Source organism: Pipra filicauda, unplaced genomic scaffold (assembly GCF_003945595.2).
Source record: "Pipra filicauda isolate LSUMZ 115617 unplaced genomic scaffold, ASM394559v2 scaffold71_size5581439_pilon, whole genome shotgun sequence".
Lineage (NCBI taxonomy): Eukaryota > Metazoa > Chordata > Aves > Passeriformes > Pipridae > Pipra > Pipra filicauda.
In genome coordinates this window covers 1,352,614-1,374,523 of record NW_024104887.1, presented here as the reverse complement: position 1 = coordinate 1,374,523, position 21,910 = coordinate 1,352,614, and the positions used below count along the sequence as shown (strand labels likewise).

The 21,910-nt window shown below is 48.3% G+C and overlaps 1 protein-coding gene across 1 annotated transcript in view; it reads left to right on the top strand.

Annotated features, from left to right (window-relative positions):
• The window catches only part of LOC113991046 (MAM domain-containing glycosylphosphatidylinositol anchor protein 2-like), a 189,988-nt gene that overhangs the window by 123,507 nt on the left and 44,571 nt on the right, over nt 1–21,910 (top strand). Inside the window, exons 9-10 of the mRNA XM_039389294.1 lie at nt 16,326–16,595; nt 21,091–21,176. Of these exons, the coding sequence (XP_039245228.1) occupies nt 16,326–16,595; nt 21,091–21,176 (356 nt within the window). The remainder of the gene's footprint in view (nt 1–16,325; nt 16,596–21,090; nt 21,177–21,910) is intronic.

Genomic DNA, 21,910 nt, shown 5'->3' with positions numbered 1-21,910 from the left:
CTGGGCACACTGGGGCTCCTGTTCAGCTCCCTGTCCATCCCCACTCCCAGCTCCCTTCCTGCCTGGCTGCTCTCCAGCCCCTCTGGCCCAGCCTGGAGCTGCCGGGGGTTGTTGTGGCCAAAGGGCAGGACCCGGCCCTTGGCCTGCTTGAACCTCATCCCCTTGGAATCAGCCCATGGATCCAGCCTGGCCAGGTCCCTCTGCAGAGCCCTCCTGCCTTCCAGCTGATGGACACTCCCCCCAGCTTGGTGTCATGTGCACTGAACTGATGTGGAAGGGATGGAGTTGAGCCCAGGCATCCTCGTGTGGGCACTGATCATCCCCACATCTGCCACAGGAGTCCTTCAGAACGAGCCCGGCGCCGCTATTTTTACACCCCATTTAATTTCCACGCGGGGAGCGCATTTTAATTCCTGTAATGTGCCTTCACAATGATCACAATTTGCATATTTTCCCTCACTGAGAGGGATCTGGGAGCCTGAGCCCAAAGAAAAAGCCGTGGCTGCCACGGGGGTTTCTGTAGGAATGACATCCTGACAACCCCCTATTTTTCCCCCACGTTACATTTAAATTCTGAGGAATGGCTTTGCAGGTGGAATTACCAGCCTGGACGAGCCTAATTTGTTGGAAATTAAACATAAGTGGTTGATTCTGGCTGCTACATGACATAAATTACTCTCAAATTGCTCTGTGAGCTTTCATTACAAAGGACACGCTGCTGGGAGTGATTTGCTGCCTCAGTCCTGAACTTTTTGAGTTTTGAGCCAGGGCTTGAAGGACAAGGGCTGAACTTTGGCTTCAAGGCACCCAAATCTAGAACTGATGCCACTGCCTTGTCTTATTTGGCCTTTCAAATCTTCTTTCAATTCCTTTTATCCCAAAGCCAAGCATGAAAAGGCACTTGTGGAAATAAGGTTTGGGCCTTGTGTTAATGCCACGTGGGTATTTTTAGCCAATGTAAAGCAAAAAATTCGGTGCCTGGAGCTTTCCCTGGGCTGGTGTAAAGCTCTGTGGTGCTTCTGGCTTTAGCTGAGCAATAACAGTGCTTAAATGTAGCTCCTGTGAGAGGAATTGTTCTGAAATGGGATGAAAATTCCAACGGGAAGACTTTTTATTCACGCCTTGTAAGGCTGAAAGGAACTTCGGCACCACCCACGGGAAAATTCTCTTGGCAAGCCTCTGGTTTTAAAGACTCTTTGGCTGGGAAGCACCAAATTATCCAGTGGCTGGTGACTTGTCCTAAAATCTGGGGGCTTTGGCCTTCAGGGAGCAGCAGCCATGCTCCCAGAGCCGAGTGTGGAATGATTCTGGGAATTCTGACAGGCAACTTGGTATTTCTGGGACTTAGCCAAGGTCCAGGGATTATTTACAGTGAGGGTGGGGAGGCCCTGGAATAGAATTCCCAGAGAAGCTGTGGCTGCCCCTGGATCCCTGGAAGTGTCCAAGGTCAAGTTGGGATCCCTGGGCTAGTGGAAGGTGTCCCTGCCCACGGCAGGGGGTGGAATGGGATCGGATTTAAGGTCCCTTCCATCCCAAACCATTCTGGGATCCCATGGAACAACCGGGGACAACTGAAAACTGAAAAGGTTTAAGGCAAATATTGGGAATATTTCCTTGCAACACAGCCCTGCATTATTTGGACAACTCCTGGCCAGTTTCTGTTCTGGAGGCTGAGGCAGAACCAGGATCCACCCACGAGCAGCTGGAAAAGCAGCAGCAGTGGGAATTTGAGCCTCCAGCAGATCCCTGGATGCTGGAACGTGCTGGGAAAAGCTGGCTCAATTCATTGCACTGCAGGGCTCATGTCAGGGCTGGCACAGCCCCACACCATTCCCACCCCTCCACAGCCCTTATTCCCAGCTCTCTCCCTCCTCCAGCTGTTCCTTCCGGGCACCTCCAGCTCTGCTGGGAGTTATTTTCATGTGCAACTACAATGAAAGGGAATTTAAGTGTTCCCAGGTCCTGACTCGGTGTTCTTTAATGCAGTAAAAAACCAAAACACCACCAAAACATTAAATTGAAAGCAGCCAAAGGATGGCAAGGGCTGGAGAGCATCCCTGCTCCAACAGGGAGCAAATCCAAGGGGTTTGGAGAAATACACAACCGGGATTGTGGGACTGGGCTCAACCAGCTCTGCCAAACAAAACTCCCCACTCCACCCCCTCGGGTGGCAAAGGATGTGCCAAGCAGAGGGTTTGGGAGCTCTGCAGGCAGAGAATCCTCCCTGGGATTCTCCCGGGATCAATCCATGGGGATCCTCCCTGAGCAATCCGACAAACCCCCAAAATTCCAGGACCCTTTGCATGAAAACGCCTCCAACAGCTTCCAGAACTGGATGGATATGGAAGCATCTCAACCCCTGACTGTATTGGTTTTTTTTAGAGGTTTAAAACCAGAAGTTTCCTGGATAAATATAAAGTTAAATGTGCACATATTTAAAAAAAAAATAAATGATAATAAGGCTCAAAAATGAAAGGCAGAAATATGATTTAAAGACAACTAATGAGGGGTTTGGTGGCAGAGCTGAGATTGGGGGATGTGATAATCCCTTGATTCCCACAGAGGCCTGTGGGAAGTAAAAGCATGTGTACTTAAAAAAAATGAGAAAAAATGAACACAGCCTCTAAATTGTGAAGGAAGAGAGAGATCTCAATAATGGGGAAGAGTCAGGGGAAAAAGAAACAAGCAAATACCATTTTTGAAGCAAAGGGAATCTTCCTAAGGGGCCCTGTGGATCTTGCTCAGGTTTTTTAACTAGAAAATTCAAATGAATGTTCCATCCCTGTGGCTGCCTCATCCCTGGAAGTGTCCAAGGCCAGGTTGGAGCAACCTGGGACAGTGGAAGGAGTCCCTGCCCATGGAAAGGGGGTAGAACTGGATCATTTTTAAGGTCCCTTCCCACCCAAACCAGTCTGGGATTCTGGAATTCCCTAAATGTCACCAGGTTGCAAAAATACACTTCCAAATTTCTGTCTTTCTGGACTCTAGCCTGGAGTCCCACACCCAGTTGTCCAAGGGAGCTGAGCTGGGTGTGGAGCCCCAAGGACAGGGAGCAGCCCAGGCTGGCTGGGCAGAGCTTTGGGAAGCTCCAGCACACGAGGATTGGGATCCCCCTGGAAATGACAACAGGGATTTTCCAGCTGGAGCTCAGGCACAGGAATGAGGGGCCTGGAGAATGGATTTGCTGCAGGGAAACCACAGTGGCCAGAAAGAGAAAAAAAACATTTGCACATCTCCAGGTAGATTAAAATGGGATTGAGAAGCCATCCTGGAGCTGTGCATTCCCAAACCCTCCCTTTACACAGAAAATCACCCCTGGAATGCCAAGAAATCCCTGTTTTACAGAATCGCAGACTGGTTTGGGTTGGGAGGGACCTCAAAGCCCATCCAGTGCCACCCCTGCCATGGGCAGGGACACCTTCCACCAGCCCAGGTTGCTCCAACCTGGCCTTGGACACTTCCAGGGATCCAGGGGCAGCCCCAGCTTCTCTGGGAATTCTATTCCAGGGCCTCCCCACCCTCCCAGCCACTAATTCCTTCCCAAGATCCCAACTAAATTAGTTTGAAGCCATTCCCTGTCCACAGTCTCTCTCCATCTTTCCTGTAGATCCTTCAGGTCCTGCAAGGCCACAATCAGGTCACCCCAAAGCTTCTCCTCTCCAGGCTGAACAATCCCAGCTCTCCCAGCCTTCCCTCCCAGCAGAGCTGCTCCATCCTCTGATCATCTCCATGGACTCTTCTGGACCCATCCCAGCAGATCTGTGTCCTTAGATATGTTCAGATCTCCATCGATCTCCACACCAGCTTCTCTGGGAATTCCAGTCCAGCCCCTCCCCACCCTCCCAGCCAGCAATTCCTTCCCAATATCCCATCTCTCCCTGCCCTCTGGCAGTGGGAAGCCATTCCCTGGGTCCTGTCCCTCCATCCCTTGTCCCCAGTCCCTCTCCAGCTCTCCTGGAGCCCCTTCAGGCCCTGCCAGGGGCTCTCAGCTCTCCCTGGAGCCTTCTCTTCTCCAGGGGAACCCCCCCAGCTCTCCCAGTTTTGTCTCTCCATCCCTTTAGCTGGAAAATGCTTTTTTCCCCCGGGCTCTCTGCAAATCCTGCAGTGGGTCTCTCCTCCTCTAGAGCTGTTTCTCAACCCTGAGGAGAGGAGAGAGGGAAATTTGGGTGCCAGAATTTTCCACAATTCCTGCTCGGCCGCCGCTCCCTCCGCGACGTCTCGGAACATCCGAAGCGTCGCCGCGCTCTTGTCCGTTGATTTACATCTCAGCCATTACAATTTTAATTTCAGAAAAATACAAGGGAGAGCAGCAGGAGCCCACAAAGGATGCTCAGCAGAGCAGACATTCCTGAAAGGCCGTGGATTATCCCGAATTTCACGGCTTTTTTCCAAGGAGCTCATCACCATTCGACGCTCGCGCTCCCGCCGCCGCTCCGCGGACAAAGCAAACGATGATCAGCAGATACAGTGTGGGGGGGAAATTCATGTGGCAGCTTTACTGCCAAGTTATTTCTTGGGTTGTTTACTCATTGGAGCATTTTTCACTTGCAAAAAAGCTTCACGTGTTCCGGCACAAATATTTAATCTGCTGCGATTGCCGAGTGTGATCCTTGCTGCTTGTTCGGGGAATTTCATGTCCTGTCAAGGAGCTGAAGCAGGACAGAGGCACCAGCCTGGAAAATCCAACTGGAACCCCAAAATCTAAGTTATTAAATTCTTGGGAGTGGTGGTTGGGCTTTTCTTCTGCAAACCGTGCAGGCAGTGGAAAAGAAAATTAAATTAATCATAATTAATGTAGATTAATAATAATTAGTGTAGATTAATAATAATTTATGTAGATTCCCGCTGAAATCTGCCCATCTCAAAGCCCACCTGACTTAAAACTTCAACCTCGGCAGGCCTGAAATTTAGATTAGCTGGAAAAATTAAGAGTCTGTCACAAAACGCTTCAGGCTTCAGACAAGGACCTGGAGGGACAGGACACAGGGAATGGTTTCCCACTGCCAGAGGGCAGGGCTGGATGGGATAATGGGAAGGAATTCCTGGCTGGGAGGGTGGGGAGGCCCTGGAATAGAATTCCCAGAGAAGCTGTGGCTGCCCCTGGATCCCTGGAAGTGTCCAAGGTCAGGTTGGAGCAACCTGGTCCAGTGGAAGGTGTCCCTGCCCATGGAAAAGAAATGGAACCAGGTGACCTTCAAATATCCTTCCAGCTCAGCCCATTCCATGAATAGTAATCCAGGTTTTGGGCTTGCAGCTCTATCAGGAGCATCCCCTGATGCTTTTTGGGGGGTGGTCACAGCTCAGTATTATCTGAAATTCAGCTCTCCCAGATGTCCCCCATGTGATTCCTCCTCCTGGATGCTGCCTGGAAGTCGGGGCAAGATTGATAAATTTAAAATATTTATATTTTTGCTTGCTGGTTTTATCCTTCTGGTTATTTCTTCTGGGATGTCAGAGAATCCTGGACTGGTTTGGATGGGAAGGGACCTTAAAGCCCATCCAGTGCCACCCCCTGCCATGGGCAGGGACACCTCCCACTAGTCCAGGTTGCTCCAACCTGGCCTTGGACACTTCCAGGCAGGTTTCTTGTGCCCCTTTGGTGTCAGTGCAGCTTCCCCATTGCTGAGATTTCACTTTAATCCATTAAATGGAGCATGAAAAGCCCTGAAAAGGGGATTTGTGCCCATGTGACCTTTGGGAGCTCACCCTCCTCTTCCCCCTTTCTCCACGTGCCAGCCCCACAGCTGCTCTGATTTATCCTCCTCAAGGTCCTGGAGCAGAAAACAAGGGATTTTCTGGGAGAATCTGCTTTTTGACCCACCCCACAGGTGTTTTCAAGCCTTCAGTGCCAATTAAAACCACTGTTGATTTTAACCCAAATCACCTGAAAACCGATGGGAGACTCAGGAGCTGCAGCTGATCCTGGTTTTCTGTGGGAGGAGTTAAATTCAGGAGCTTTTCCAGTTGAATATTTAACATTTGCCCCCTGCAATTCTCTGTGATTAACACTCTGTAGACTGGGAGATCTGGATCACCCTAAAACTCCAACCTGGACCTCATTCCCAGTGAGTAAAAACATGAACATTCTCCCTGAATGAAAGTTTAATTTTATATGGAGTAGGATAAAAATAAGACATATATGATATATAATATAGATTAGAATTAAAATGTATTTATAGAGAACAGAGTAAAATTAGAATATCTATAACCCATGATATAGAAGTATTCTCTTTTATAAAATAGAAGTAGATTTTAATTTGTCTGACCCTTTCTCCATGTGCAGGGCTGCTAAATTTACAACCATCACCTAAAATATATAGATGCAATTTTTTTAAAGTTTAAATATTAGTGATTTATGCCTTTATAAATACACCTTTTTTTTTACTATCAGTCAGATTTTACTGTAATGCAAATATCCCTGAAACAGTTCTACCACAGGCAAGAATCTTCCCTTTTCCCTTTCTTCCCAAAGAAAGATTTTTAAGTATTTTTTAATACTCTCAGAAAAAGAAAAGGACCTCTGAAAACTATTTTATGAGGATTTTGGGGAAAGAAAAGAGAGATTTGAACAAAAGCTTGGGGCAGATTCTCTCACAATTCCCTCTCTGGGCACCTTCCCTGAGTATTGAGATGTTCCCTCCCTAAGGAATGTTTTCTGAGGGCTGGTGGTAATATGGATAATTTATGGTGGGTTTGGCTTTTAAAAAAATTACCTTTTAGAGTGTTTTTCAGGTGTGTTTTGTAAAAGGAATTATTGACAAACACTGTGTATGATGGATAGTCCCTTATCCATTTGTGGGTCAGGGCTTGGAGCAACCTGGGCTGGTGGGAGGTGTCCCTGCCCTTGGCAGGGGTGGCACTGGATGGGCTTTAAGGTCCCTTCCCACCCAAACCAGTCTGGAATTCTGTAAAACAGGGATTTCTTGGCATTCCAGGGGTGATTTTCTGGGCAAAGGGAGGGTTTGGGAATGCACAGCTCCAGGATGGCTTCACAGTCTGATTTTAATCTACCTGGAGATGTGCAAATGTTTTTTTTCTCTTTCTGGCCACTCTGGTTTCCCTGCAGCAAATCCATTCTCCAGGCCCCTCATTCCTGTGCCTGAGCTCCAGCTGGAAAATCCCTGTTGTCATTTCCAGGGGGATCCCAATCCTCGTGTGCTGGAGCTTCCCAAAGCTCTGCCCAGCCAGCCTGGGCTGCTCCGTGTCCTTGGGGCTCCACACCCAGCTCAGCTCCCAAGGACAACTGGGTGTGGGACTCCAGGCTAGAGTCCAGAAAGACAGAAATTTGGAAGTGTATTTTTGCAACCTGGTGACATTTAGGGAATCCCAGAATCCCAGACTGGTTTGGGTGGGAAGGGACCTTAAAAATGATCCAGTTCTACCCCCTTTCCATGGGCAGGGACTCCTTCCAGTGTCCCAGGTTGCTCCAACCTGGCCTTGGACACTTCCAGGGATGAGGCAGCCACAGGGATGGAACATTCATTTGAATTTTCTAGTTAAAAAACCTGAGCAAGATCCATAGGGACCGTTTAGAAGATTCCCTTTACTTCAAAAATGTTATTTGCTTGTTTCTTTCTCCCCTGAATCTTCCCCATTATCAGGATCTCTCTTTTTCCTTCACAATTTAGAGGCTGTATTTATTTTTTCCCACTTTTTTTAAGTACACATGCTTTTACTTCCCACAGGCCTCTGTGGGAATCAAGGGATTATCACATCCCCCAATCTCAGCTCTGCCACCAAACCCCTCATTAGTTGTCTTTAAATCATATTTCTGCCTTTCATTTTTGAGCCTTATTATCATTTATTTTTTTTTTAAATATGTGCACATTTAACTTTATATTTATCCAGGAAACTTCTGGTTTTAAACCTCTAAAAAAACAATACAGTCAGGGGTTGAGATGCTTCCATATCCATCCAGTTCTGGAAGCTGTTGGAGGCATTTTCATGCAAAGGGTCCTGGAATTTTGGGGGTTTGTCGGATTGCTCAGGGAGGATCCCCATGGATTGATCCCGGGAGAATCCCAGGGAGGATTCTCTGCCTGCAGAGCTCCCAAACCCTCTGCTTGGCACATCCTTTGCCACCCGAGGGGGTGGAGTGGGGAGTTTTGTTTGGCAGAGCTGGTTGAGCCCAGTCCCACAATCCCGGTTGTGTATTTCTCCAAACGCCTTGGATTTGCTCCCTGTTGGAGCAGGGATGCTCTCCAGCCCTTGCCATCCTTTGGCTCCTTTCAATTTAACGTTTTGGTGGTGTTTTGGTTTTTTACTGCATTAAAGAACACCGAGTCAGGACCTGGGAACACTTAAATTCCCTTTCATTTTAGTTGCACATGAAAATAACTCCCAGCAGAGCTGGAGGTGCCCGGAAGGAACAGCTGGAGGAGGGAGAGAGCTGGGAATAAGGGCTGTGGAGGGGTGGGAATGGTGTGGGGCTGTGCCAGCCCTGACATGAGCCCTGCAGTGCAATGAATTGAGCCAGCTTTTCCCAGCACGTTCCAGCATCCAGGGATCTGCTGGAGGCTCAAATTCCCGCTGCTGCTGCTTTTCCAGCTGCTCGTGGGTGGATCCTGGTTCTGCCTCAGCCTCCAGACAGAAACTGGCCAGGAGTTGTCCAAATAATGCAGGGCTGTGTTGCAAGGAAATATTCCCAATATTTGCCTTAACCCTGCTGTGCAATAACTTCTCTGGGGCTCTTCTTTGCAGTTATCCCTGGCTGTTCCATGGAATCCCAGGATGGTTTGGGTTGGAAGGGACCTTAAAGAGCATCTCATTAGTGGAAGGGACACCTCCCACTAGCCCAGGTTGCTCCAACCTGGCCTTGGACACTTCTAGGGATCCAGGGGCAGACACAGCTTCTCTGGGAATTCTTTTCCAGGGCCTCCCCACCCTCCCAGCCAGGAATTCCTTTCCAATATCCCACCTAAATCTACCCTCTTCCATCTTACAGCCATTCCCTGTGTCCTGTCCCTCCATGCCTTGTCCCCAATCCCTCTCCAGCTCTCCTGGAGCCCCTTCAGGCCCTGCCAGGGGCTCTCAGCTCTCCCTGGAGCCTTCTCTTCTCCAGGGGAACCCCCCCAGCTCTCCCAGCAGAGCTGCTCCATCCCTCTGCTCATCTTGGTGTGTCCTCTGGACTTGCTCCAACAAGTCCAAGTCCTTCCTGGGCATCCAGTTCTAGTGTGTTTTGACACCTGTATTAATGAACCATTGGGGTTTTCTCTTAGCAAAGCACACAAACCCCACTGCCAACAACCCAATCCCTAATCCCTGCTTTGAAACCCATAAAACACCCCCTGATGTGGCCTGGGAGGTTCAGGGCTGCCTCTGCTGCAAGTTGAAGAAATGCCACACGGTTTTCCTGAGGGGAATCTTCAGAGCCTGGGCACCATAGATCAGAGGAACAGGCAGAGAGACAGAAAATAAAACAAATAAATAAATAAATAACTCAAATGAGCTGCCTGGTTCAAACCTTCATTACCAGGCAGGATACAAATCCTAGCGAGGCACTTTCCCCTCACAGGCAAACATGCCCTCAATAACTTAAAAAAAATAAAAGGAAAGGAATGAAGAAAAGGCTGCCTTTTTGAGCTGGAATGACTCTGACTTTCCCCTGCACATCCCTCAGGCCATAAAATAATTTCCAGTGGGTTTCAATCAGGTCTGGGAAGTGGAACTCGCTTAAATCGTCTCGGCTGCGAGAGGCTTTTGAAGAGGTTGGTGGTTGGGAACTGTGCCAGGCTGGGAGGGTGAATTCCCACCTCCCACCTCGCCTGGTCCATCCTGGATCACTGCAGGGCACTGGGGCAGCCCCTGCCCACCCAGAGCCTCTCCCGGGAAACCGGGGGCAGGAAAAGGGGGAACGGCCTCGAGTCGCACCAGGGGAGGGTCAGGTTGGACACCAGGAGGGATTTCTCCATGGGAAGGGTGGCCAGGCCTTGGAAGGGGCTGCCCAGGCAGTGGTGGAGTGCCCAGCCCTGGAGGTGTTCAGGGAACAAATAGAAATGGGACTTCATGGTGTGGTTTAGTGGTTATGGTGGGATTCAGTCCAAGGCTGGACTTGATCTTGGAGGTCTTTCCCATCCTTGATGATCCTGAGGTGGTGGAGTCTCCTGAGACCTTCCTAAATGATGTCACCCAACCTGATTTATCACTCCCTCCTCTTGTTTTCTGGGCTGCAAATTCGACCCCAAGAGTAACCAGAGGTCTCTCCTTCTCCAGAGGAACCAACCCCTAAATTGAGGCCACGAGGTGACCATCGTTGTGGTCCTTATTCAGGGTTGGACTCTGATCCCTGTGGGTCCCTCCCGGCTCTGGGTGTTCCGTGGTTACTGTTGGTTTCTGTGGAATAGGTTGTTGATAACATTCCCTGCTGGGTGAATTCAATCAAAAGTGGCCACAAAAAACAAGAGGAACCAAGCAGAGGCATCAGGTTTTTCTATTTATTCCTGTTGCTGGAGCTGGGAGAGAGAGAGAGAAAAACTAATTATTGGCTTAGGCTGGGATGCAAATTGGAGAAACCAAAGCAGCAGGTGAAGCCTCTCCTCAAGGCCATGGAGTGAAAATAAATTCACTTATTATTGTTTTCTACTTAAAACCCCCACAATAAAGAGCAGGATACGACACTCTCCACGGAGAGGTTTAAAACAAACAAACATTCCTTGCTGTCATTTCTCTTGATAGCAGGAGAAACCTTCCTTTGCCACTTTATTCCTTGAGACACGAATGTGCTTAGGCTCCCCAAAAATTCATTAAACATTAATACAGAGCCTGTTTTAACTTCAGCCCATTTGCTTCCCAGAGATAATTGTTTAAGAGAATGAACCCAAGGCCCTCTGTGGTATTTTTTTTTTCTTCTGTGTGTTTTTCAAAAAAAAAAAAAAAAAAAAAAAAAAATGAACACTGGAATCAGGAAAGATGGGAATGAGGAGGGAAAAGTAAATTAAATCAAATTGCTGAAGCCTGGAGGAAGAGCTGATGCAAATGAATTAAACACATATAGGTTGTAAACAGCTCCAGTTTCCTCCCGAGCATCGTTTCTCTCAGAAGATGCCCGAGATGAGCATCTTGGAAGTCACTATTTTATAAAAACAACAGCAACCAACAAAGAAAAACAAGCCCTTAGTTGTGTGCATTGTGGGTTTTATCATCCCTTCCCTTTCCCATTAAAGTTATTACCTGCAAAAGTGTAATTCTGAAACGAGCAGCCCGAGTTAATTTTCTCTTTCTGTCACTGGGTATCATCAGTTCCTGGATAGATGGAAATTCGGGGCTTTAAAGACTCTTTTGACCTTAAAGGCAGGGGGAACTTTCATTTAAAAGCTATTTATAAGGCTAAAGTATCTTATAAGTAAATAAAGCAGGGGAAGAAGAGAGAGGGGATTGAATACCAATCTGGGCTGAAAGTCGTTAAGGCAGAGCTGCCGTGGGGAGGTGAAACATTCCCTGGATTTGGAGCATTAAATGGAAGCAGCAAAGGAAACAGAGCAGGGAACAGTTATTACCAAGTGCAGACAAGTTTTGGGATGTTCAAACACTAAATAGGTTTATCAGTCGTGGGAGCAAATGCCAGCAAAACCAGCCATTAAATCTTCCAGAAGGTTCCCATCCCGAAGCTCCCTGTGCTCTCCCTCAGCCTCGGGAGCTCAGAGCAGGATGTGGGGGCAGGAGGAGCTTCATTCCTGCACTTTGAGCATCCTGAGGTGTTATTTTATAATTGTTTGATGCCTGGCTCAATTTGCCCTGGATTTAAAGATGTGTTTTGGTGCTGGCTGGGAGGGTAAAGGCAATAGGGAGGTCATGGATATGGAATTATTCGGCTGAAATGGGAAAAAAAAAACCTGGAGAGCTTCTGTGTGAGGGTGGGAAAATGACTGGCAAATAGGAAATATTAGTGAATTTGATGGGTAATTTCTCTGCTATCCATTCCCTTGGGAAGCATTTAGGATAAGGTGGATTTGTTGTACAGTGAGGGCAGGTGGAGCCACTGTTGGGTTGTGTTGAAATGACAAACATGAGGCTGGAAACTCATGGAATCTTCTTCCAAATTTATCCTCTTTTTTATTTTGTATTTTTTATTCTATACCTGAGCTCAAAGAACAGTCAGGCTGTGATGAAATTCTCTGCTGACGCCAAACTGGGGGATGTTATTGATAGAAAGGGGTATGTGGTATCAAGGATTTGGGATTGGGTATGGAATTATCTTGGCTGAAATGGGAAAAGAACCTGGAAATCTTCTGTGTGAGGGTGGGAAAATGACTGGCAAATAGGAAATATTAGTGAATTTGATTGGTAATTTCTCTGCTATCCATTCCCTTGGGAAACTCTTAGTGAAGCAGGATAAGGTGGATTTGTTGTATAGTGAGGGCAGGTTGGGTTGTGTTGAAAGGACAAACACGAGGCTGGAAACTCATGGGATTTTCTTCCAAATTCATCCTCTTTTGTATTTTGTATGTTTTACTCTGTACTTGAGCTCAAAGAACAGTCAGGCTGTGATGAAATTCTCTGCTGACACCAAACTGGGGGATATTATTGACAGAAAAGTGTGTGTGGTGTTGAGGATTTGGGATTGGGTATGGAATTATCTTGGCTGAAATGGGAAAAGAGCCTGGAGAGCTTCTGTGTGAGGGTGGGAAAATGACTGGCAAATAGGAAATATTAGTGAATTTGATTGGTAATTTCTCTGATCTCCATTCCCTTGGGAAACTCTTAGTGAAGCAGGATAAGGTGGATTTGTTGTACAAGCGAGGGCAGGTTGGGTTGTGTTGAAAGGACAAACATGAGGCTGGAAACTCGTGGGATTTTCTTCCAAATTTATCCTCTTTTGTATTTTTTATGTTTTTCATTCTGTAGCTGAGCTCAAAGAACAGTCAGGCTGTGATGAAATTCTCTGCTGACACCAAATTGGGGGATATTATTGATAGGAAAAGGTGTTTGGTATTGAAAATTTAGGATTTCTGGGCTTTCATTTCCAGTTTGCTGTGGCTGTGCTGCAGTTCCTGCACCAGTTAAAATTCTGGCTTCAAAACTCCTGCAAAGCCACTGTGACATTTCATCCACGAGGAGGAAAAGCCCAGCTGGGCTCCATGGGGTTTTCCAATGGGAGTTTTCAAATATTCTTGTCTTCACTGATCATTTTTTTTGGATAATTTTGAATAGTGGACAATTGGATGCTGGATCTTGGATCATGACACAAGATAAAAGCTGATTATTGCCACGAGCTCCAAAGACAACTGGATGTTTGGAGCTTTGAGCAACGTTGTCTTAATCTGACAGCCTCCAAAATTCACTTTAATTTCCTGTCCTCTGTGTTTAGCTCAACTCTTGTCTGAGCAAGATATGGAGAGCACAGTCCATGTGCAAGTTGGTTCCTAATTTCCAGGAGCTGAGGGTGTGTGGTTACAGCTTCCATGATATAGGGAATTAAATATCCAGGAGTCTGAGTTAATTACACTTGTGATGGAGAGAACAACCAGTGGAGAACATGAGAATAAGATGCTCTTGGAGAGAGAATGGAGAGAAAGAAGAACTTCTGTGAAAAGAGCATGGCATGGACTCTCTGAGGGTTGTTCTCTCTCAGAGCTCACATAGGTTTCTCTATTTTTATATTTTATATCTTTAAAACAGCTCTTTAAATGTGGATACAAAGATTCCTGGGTCTTATTGGCACAGGGGGATTTCAGGATTTCTTCCTTCTCGTGGCTTATAAAGTGAGCTGAGTCTTTTAAAGAGCCACAACGTCCTGTCCCTCCCTGTTTTGCATCCCATTGTGCATTCCAGGGGTGTTCCCAGCTCTAAAATCTGTGCTGACAGGAGCTGAGTGCCAACATTATTCTGTCCAAGTTGCCCTTTTCCTCCTGCCATGATGAAGTTATCAGAAGGCAAATGAGAGGGGGAGGTTGGGTTTGTGCATACAATGGCTGTGGGTTATATTTTATTTAGTTTGCGTTTTGCTGGAATCAAAAGTCTGTCAGAGTTTGTAGCTGCAAATCTCAATGATTGAAAATGAGGTTTAATTCGAGTTATGGGAAAACAGCCCGTTCCAGTTATGGGAAAATGACCCATTCTGGGCTTACTGGAATGTCACAGCTGCCACCTGAAGGGATAAAAAAAGATGAATATGTGATTATATGTTTGTGATGATGTATTTGTTGGAGCCTGAAGGCAGTGCTGGGGTGAGGGGTGGGGGGTGTCTGTGCCACTCCATCGATCCATCTCCTGCCACTGCAGGATTTAGAGGATCACAGGATGTCCTGAGCTGGAAGGGACCCCCAGGGATAATCCAAGTCCAACCCCTGGCCCTGCCCAGGACACCCCAACAATCCCCCCCCTGTGCCCCAGAGGATCATCCAAACCCTCCTGGAGCTCTGGCAGCCTTGGGGCCGTGCCCACTGCCCTGGGCAGCCTGGGCAGTGCCAACCACCCTCTGGGGGGAAGAACTTCAGTTGCTCTTCAACTCAAATGACACTTGATAGAAATATTTGGATTCTCATTTGCTGTGGAGAGGAATCACAGAGAACATCCAACAGCACGGAGAAGTTGTGGCTACCCCATCCCTGGAAGTGTTTGAACAGGTTGGATGGGGCTTGGAGCAACCTGGGCTAGTGGAAGGTGTCCCTGCCCATGGCAGGGGGGGCAATGAGATGGGCTTGAAGGTCCCTTCCAACCCAAACCATTGTATGGTTCAGTGTCTGCTCCAGAATCAACTTCACAGAATCCCAGCATATGCTGAGCTGGAAGGGACCCCCAAGGCCCATCCAGTCCAAGCCCTGGCCCTGCCCAGGACACCCCAACAATCCCCCCCTGTCCTTCAGAGCGTTGTCCAAACCCTCCTGGAGCTCTGGCAGCCTTGGGGCCGTGCCCACAATTTCCACACTGAGCACAGAATCACCTCCTCAGCTGCCTGCAGGGTCTTTGTTCCTTCTGCACCTCATCTCAACCAAGCCAGAGAACCCCAGACTGGTTTGGGTTGGAAGGGACCTTCAAGACCATCTCACTCCCACCCCCTGCCATGGGGAGAGACACCTTCCACTAGCCCAGGTTGCTCCAAGCCCCATCCAAGCCAAGCCAAGGCTTTTGTGTGTTTTTCTGTAGTGAGCAGTGACAGGACCCAGGGATTGTCTGAAGTTGTGTCAGGAGAGGTTTAGGTTGGATCTCAGGGAAAGGATCTTTTCCAGAGGGTAGTTGGCACTGCCCAGGCTCCCCAGGGCAGTGGGCACGGCCCCAAGGCTGCCAGAGCTCCAGGAGGGTTTGGACAATGCCCTGAGGGACAGGGTGGGATTGTTGGGGTGTCCTGGGCAGGGTCGGGGGTTGGATTTTGATCCTTGTGAGTCCCCTCCAGCTCAGGCCGTTCCATGTTTCTGTGATTCTCACCTTTTCCCTTCCACTCTGTCCCATCTGTTGGAGCCTGTGGTTCCTCTGGGAGGTTTGGAGGGGCTGAGCCTCCTGGTCTCACAGGCAGGGACCTCTTCTGCCTCTCAAGCCAAGACATCAGTGTCCTGGAGTGCTCAGTGTTGAGAAGCAGGACATGTCCAAGTGGGTTCCTGGTTTCCAGCTGCTGAGGGAACGTGGTCTCAGCTTCTGTTCTGCAGGGAAATAAACAGCAGGTCTGAAGGTTATTGGTGTTTGTGATGGAGACACAACCAGTGGAGATGAGTCAGGAATAACGGGAGGATAAAATGCTCTTGGAGAGAGAGTGGTAAAGAAGAACTCCTGGAAGGAGCATGGAATGGAGTCTCTAAAGATAAGAATCCCAGAATCACCCAGGCTGGAAAAGACCTCTGGGATCATCCAGTCCAACCTGTGGCAGGCTGTTCAAGCCTGAAGAAGAGGAGGCTCAGGGGAGACCTCCTCACTCTCTGCAACTCCCTGCCAGGAGGGGGGAGCCGGGGGGGGTTGGTCTCTTTTCCCAGGCAACTCTCAGCAAGACAAGAGGGCTGGGTCTGCAGCTGGGCCAGGGGAGGGGGAGGTTGGAGATCAGGAAGAATTTCTTTGCAGAGAGGGTGCTGAGCCATTGGAATGGGCTGCCCAGGGAAGGGGGGGATTCTCCGTCCCTGGAGGTGTTTAAGGACAGACTGGATGTGGCATCAGTGCCATGGGCTGGGAACCACGGCGGGGTTGGATCAAGGGTTGGACTGGATGATCTCGGAGGTCCCTTCCAACCCAGCTGATTCTGGGATTCTGTGATGTTCAAACCCTTGAAGGAGAAACATTAAACAATTCTTCTGGAATTTGACACAGAGGGGTGGGGAGCTAAAAGTTCTGCTCTAAAGCGTTAAAAAGCTGCATTAAAGCCTCTATGATGTGCATTTAATCCTCATTCCTGTCCCCCACAGACCCCCCGGCCGTGGAGCCGACGTTCCTGGAGATCCGGCAGGGCCAGGGCCGGAGCGTCACCATGAGCTGCCGGGTGCTGAGGGCCTATCCCACCCGGGTGCTGACCTACGAGTGGCGCCTGGGCACGAAGCTGCTGCGCACGGGGCAGTTCGACGTGCAGGACTCCACGGATTACACCGTGGGCAGCCTGGCCAGGGACACCTATGGCCTCTACAACTGCAACATCATCAACGAGGCGGGCGCCGGGCGCTGCAGCTTCCTCGTCACAGGTGGGTGCAGGGCAGGGAGGTGGTGGGGGGGTGGGATCACAGGGTCACAGCATGTGCTGAGTTGGAGGGGACCCACAAGGATCATCCAGTTCGACCCCTGGCCCTGCCCAGGACACCCCAACAATCCCTCCCTGTGCCCCAGAGGATCATCCAAACCCTCCTGGAGCTCTGGCAGCCTTGGGGCCGTGCCCACTGCCCTGGGCAGCCTGGGCAGTGCCAACCACCCTCTGGGAGAAAAACCTTTCCCTGAGATCCAACCTGATCCTCCCTGGTACAGCTCCAGCCCTTCCCTGGGTGCTGTCCCTGGTCCCCCCAGAGCAGAGCTCAGTCCCTGCCCCTCCTCTTCCCTTCCTGAGGGAGTTGGAACTGCAGTGAGGTCTCCCCTCAGTCTCCTCTCCTCCAGCTGAACACACCAAGTGCCCTCAGTGTCCTCACACGGCTTCAAATCCAGGCCCTTCCCCATCTTTGTCTCCCTCCTTTGGATGCTCTCTAAGAGCTTTAAATCTTTCCTATACTGAGTACCTCTACTCCTTTTTCAACTGAAGGATTGCCAGAAAGATCCTTCCAAGTAGAATCCCAGCTTAAGACATCAAGTTTGGACTGTGGTCGGTAACAAAATGGGAGATTTAGCTCGTTTTCGGGGTTTCAGGATAAAAGTTTCTCTGTGCAAGATGTAAACCTCCCTTCTCTGTGGGATCTGTCGGCGTGGTTTTGAGGGAGGCCTGAGAGAGTCATCAGGCAGCAAAACTCCTGTATTTGAAGTTTGTAGTGAGGCTCGAATTCCGTGGAGCTCGGAGAGCAGGGTGGGCAGATCACAGGCTCCGACGGCTTCGAGCTCCTCGAGAACAGAGGAGTTGTTGGAGTTTGTTCCCTGTCTCAAAAAGCAAAAGGAACTTTGTGAAGTCAGAACACGAGATCAGAGTCCTGCACATCCTCCCCCCTCCCCGATCCATAATTAATGGATAATTAATGTGCTGGATGGAGACGAACTTTGGGTGGCTTTTATCTTCGGTGTCTCAGATCTGGATGGCAAAGGGGGGGGTTACACAGGCAAGGCTTGATTTTTCCTCTCAGCTGTTGTGGTTGGAGAACTCAGCTGCCTGACCCTGCAGGACCCTGACCCTGCAGGACCCTGACCCTGCAGCAGATGTTGTGCCCAAGCTGAGGTTCCTCTGGCTCCTGGAATAATAGCAGGTGTAGGTTCCCTGTTTCTCTAGGCTGGTTTTCCTGGTGTTTTTTAGAATCACTGGAGGATAAAAAGCATTTCTGTCAAGTGAAGCATCTCCTCCCAAGTTCTTCTCCTCACCACCTCTGACCTGTGGTGGGTCAGGAACCCCCTGTCCCTGTGCACCAACTGGGAGAGGTATCCAAGCTCCTCAGGGTGGGATGTCTTTGGAGCTCAGCAGGAGCAGCCTCTGATGTCTCCAAGGCCAGGTTGGACAGAGCTTGGAGAAACCTGGTCTAGGAAAAGATGTCCTATGGCAGGGGATTGGAATGAGATGCTTTTGAAGGTCCCTTCCAACCCAAACCAGTCTCTGTGTCAGAGCAACAGCCCTATTCCAGCTCCAAATCCCCCTGGCAGCAGCTTGGAAAGGAATGATGGGAGAAGAAACCAAGAGAAAAGAAATTTAGAGGAGGAATTTCACAGAAGGAAAGGTGTCCTGTGGCTGTTGGGATTTTATTCTTCTTTACCAGTTTGGCTCCAGTCACAATTAGATCTAATTTTGGGGGCAGCTCCTTGAACCCTGTCAGAGGAAAATGGATGTGACTTTTCCAGCTTCACTGCTCCCAGAATCCAGGGATTTGATGGAAGAGCTGTAGGGCACCTCCCAGGGATCCTGCTCTCAGGGTGGACCTTCCATACCCATCTGCCCTGGGAGCAAAGGAAACTACCTGGTTTAGCTCCTCAGGTGGGGCTTTTCCAGCCAAATCCAGTTCAGTAGGAAAAAATCGGAGGCTTTTTTCCTTTTTTTGGACTTGTCTCAATCCCTGGAAGTGGCCAAGGCCAGGTTGGAGCAACCTGGGCTGGTGGGACGTGTCCCTGCCCATGGCAGGGGGTGGAACCTTGAGGATTTGGGGTCCCTTCTGACCCAAATCGCTTTGGGATTTTAGGAATGGCATTTCTTTGGCGGGAATTTTGTGGAGCCAATGGCACAGGGAACACTTCACCCCAAGGCCTGAGGGCTCTGCTGCTTCCAAATGTCACCAAGTATTTGGTACCTGGGGGCATTTTCACGTCCAAACAACTTCTCCACGTCTTTGGAGTTTAATCCCAAAGGTGGCTTGGAAAGAAACCAAAGAAAGTCTTTTTTTTTTTTCTCAAATTCAATTTATTATCCATCACACTTTGGACCCAAAACTGTGGAAACTCAGTGAAAGGCAATTATTTTGAGAAGACTGGGGTGGTGTGAGTGGCTGCTGTGATTTTTTTTAACCAAAGCCACGGGACTGAAAATTACAGCTAAAATGTAATTTATGAGCTTCTCATTTGGAGTTAATCCCACCCTGCTAATTTATCCTGAATTTGTCCTGTGTTAAGGAACCTGGAAGTAGCACTTTGGTGCTTTTTCTCAGGCTTTAAAGGTTAAAGCCAATGTCTTTAGTAAATGTATTCTTTGGAGTGGAACTGCTCTGAGAGCAGCAGCTCCACTCTGGTCCCAGCTCTCATCACAACAGATGAAGTCAAAGCACTGGGGAACCGAAAACGTGGAAGAAAAATGATGAAATGGTTAAAAAAGAGACTCAGATTTCACTGGGAATGAGAACAGAGCAAAGAAATTGGTCAATTCTTCGACAGCTGCGCGGGAGGGAAAAAAAAAAAAAAAAAAGCCAAATAAATAACTCCGAGGAAGGAATAATAAAAAGCCAAATAAATAACTCCGAGGCAGGAACCTGATGAGAGGAGAGAGCTTTTATTTTGGGTGGAATAATGGGTTGTTGAAACCCGTTTTTAGTTGGGTTTATTTCTAGTTTTTTTCCGTGTAGCTGCGCTGGGGCTGCACAGAAACATTGGTATGCTGAGGGAAAGGGTTTTCAGGGCAGTACTAAAAGCAGCCAGGATTGAAAGATTTATGCTGACCCCAGAGCTTGAAAAACCTCTTTTTTTTTTTTTTTTTTTTTTTTTTTTTTACTGTATTTGTATTTTCAGCCAGATTTGAGAAGAACTGAAAGCACAAAAATAAATCACACGTGAAAAAGGGGGTTAATTTCTCCTGGCTGGGCCGACGTGAGGCAGATGTAACCTGCCACTGGCTTAAAAATAAATAAGAAGTGACAAGGCAAATTGTGTTTGTGGGAAAGCAAAGTGGAGTTCATGCTCCTCACAGCTTCACTCCCTCTGTATTTTATTCAGGGGTTGATGGCAGGGATCAGATCCGAGGAGCAGCAAAAAGTACATTTCAGGCAGTGTCTCCTTAAAACCCTGGGAGCAAAATAGATCAAAATCGAGGCAGCAAAAGTCAGGAGGGGCAGTGAGGGCTGGGAAAGCTCCCCGTGGGTGGAGGGAAGGTTTGGGTGCTGGAGAAGGGAAGAACCAGGGAGGTTCTTCCAGAACAACACAGAACCAATATTTCAAAGGGTCCTCCCTCCGTGGTGGGATCAAAACTCAGCTGGTAAAATTAAATTCATCAGCTTCATGCCATTAGCAGCTTGTTTAGGACTAGTGGGTTAGGATTAATTGAAATTAAATTAAATATTATATATAGAGCCCTGCCCAAACAGCACCATCAGCTGTGGACAGACAGATCTGCTGCTGGAACTCCAGGAAGGAATCACACATGGATATGTGGATCCAGCCCTGATTAAACAGCTGCAAGAATTTAATGCTCATGAAACAAAATATTGTCTCTCTTACCTAAGAAAAAGACCTCTTTGGGCACAACTTTGGTCAGAAATCAGCCCCAGAACAGCAAAGAACCAGGGAGGTTCTTCCAGAACAACACAGAACTAATATTACAAAGGGTCTTCGCTCTGTGGTGGGATCAAAACTCAGCTGGTAAAATTAAATTCATCAACTGAAAGCCATTAGGAGCTTGTTTAGGATTAGTGGGTTAGGATTAATTGAAATTAAATAAATCAATTTAAATATTATATATAGAGCCCTGCCCAAACAGCACCATCAACTATGGACAGACAGATCTGCTGCTGGAACTCCAGGAAGGAATCACAAATGGATATGTGGATCCAGCCCTGATTAAACAGCTGCAAGAATTTAATGCTCATGAAACAAAATATTGTCTCTCTTACCTAAAAAAAGACCTCTTTGGGCACAACTTTGGTGAGAAATTCAGCCCCAGGCAGCCCCAGAACAGCAAAGAACCAGAGAGGTTCTTCCTCCTCGGAGGTTCCTCCAGGATGGACCTGAGCCCTCCCTGCTTCTGGGAAGACCTTTTTCCTGGTGACTTCACCTTCCTCAAGGCAGGGAAGTTTGTTTTCCAGGTTCCCAGTGTGGCAAAGGTGGATGGAGTGAGTGGAGTGAGCCCTGTGTTGGTGCCAGGAGGGCTGGAGCCACGGCAGGGCCGGGGGAACGTCGGCGACGAGCGACGGGACGAGGGCAAACGGCCTCGAGTCGCTCCAGGAGAGGTTTGGGTTGGATATCAGGGGAAAATTCCTCATGGAAAGGGTTGTCAAGCGTTGGAACAGGCTGCCCAGGGAGGTAGTGGAGTCAGAATCCCTGGAATTGTCCAGAACATGTGTGGGTGTGGCACTTGAGGCCGTGGTTTGGTGGTGCTGGACGATGGTTGGACTTGAGGATCCCGAAGGTCTTTTCCAACCCCAACAATTCCAGGATTCTCTGTGTGCCTGAGGGGCCATTTAGGATTAAGATTCCCCAGAACTGAGGTTACTTGACAATATTTATCTTCCTGATAATGTTTATCTTCAGTAGCTTATGACTCAGGCAAGTTTGAACCACTTGCACTGAAATTTACTGTTCTTGGACTGAATTTCTCACCAAAGTTGTGCCCAAAGAGGGGTTTTTTTTGGGTGAGAGAGACAATATTTTGTTTCATGAGCATTAAATTCTTGCAGCTGTTTAATCAGGGCTGGATCCACATATCCATTTGTGATTCCTTCCTGGAGTTCCAGCAGCAGATCTGTCTGTCCATAGTTGATGGTGCTGTTTGGGCAGAGCTATATATAATATTTAAATTGATTTATTTAATTTCAATTAATCCTAACCCACTAGCCCTAAACAAGCTTCTAATGGCATTGAGTTGATGGAATAAATTTTACCAGCTGAGTTTTGATCCCACCACGGAGCAAAGACCCTTTGGAATATTGGTTCTGTGTTGTTCTGGTTTTTGTGGAATATTTTC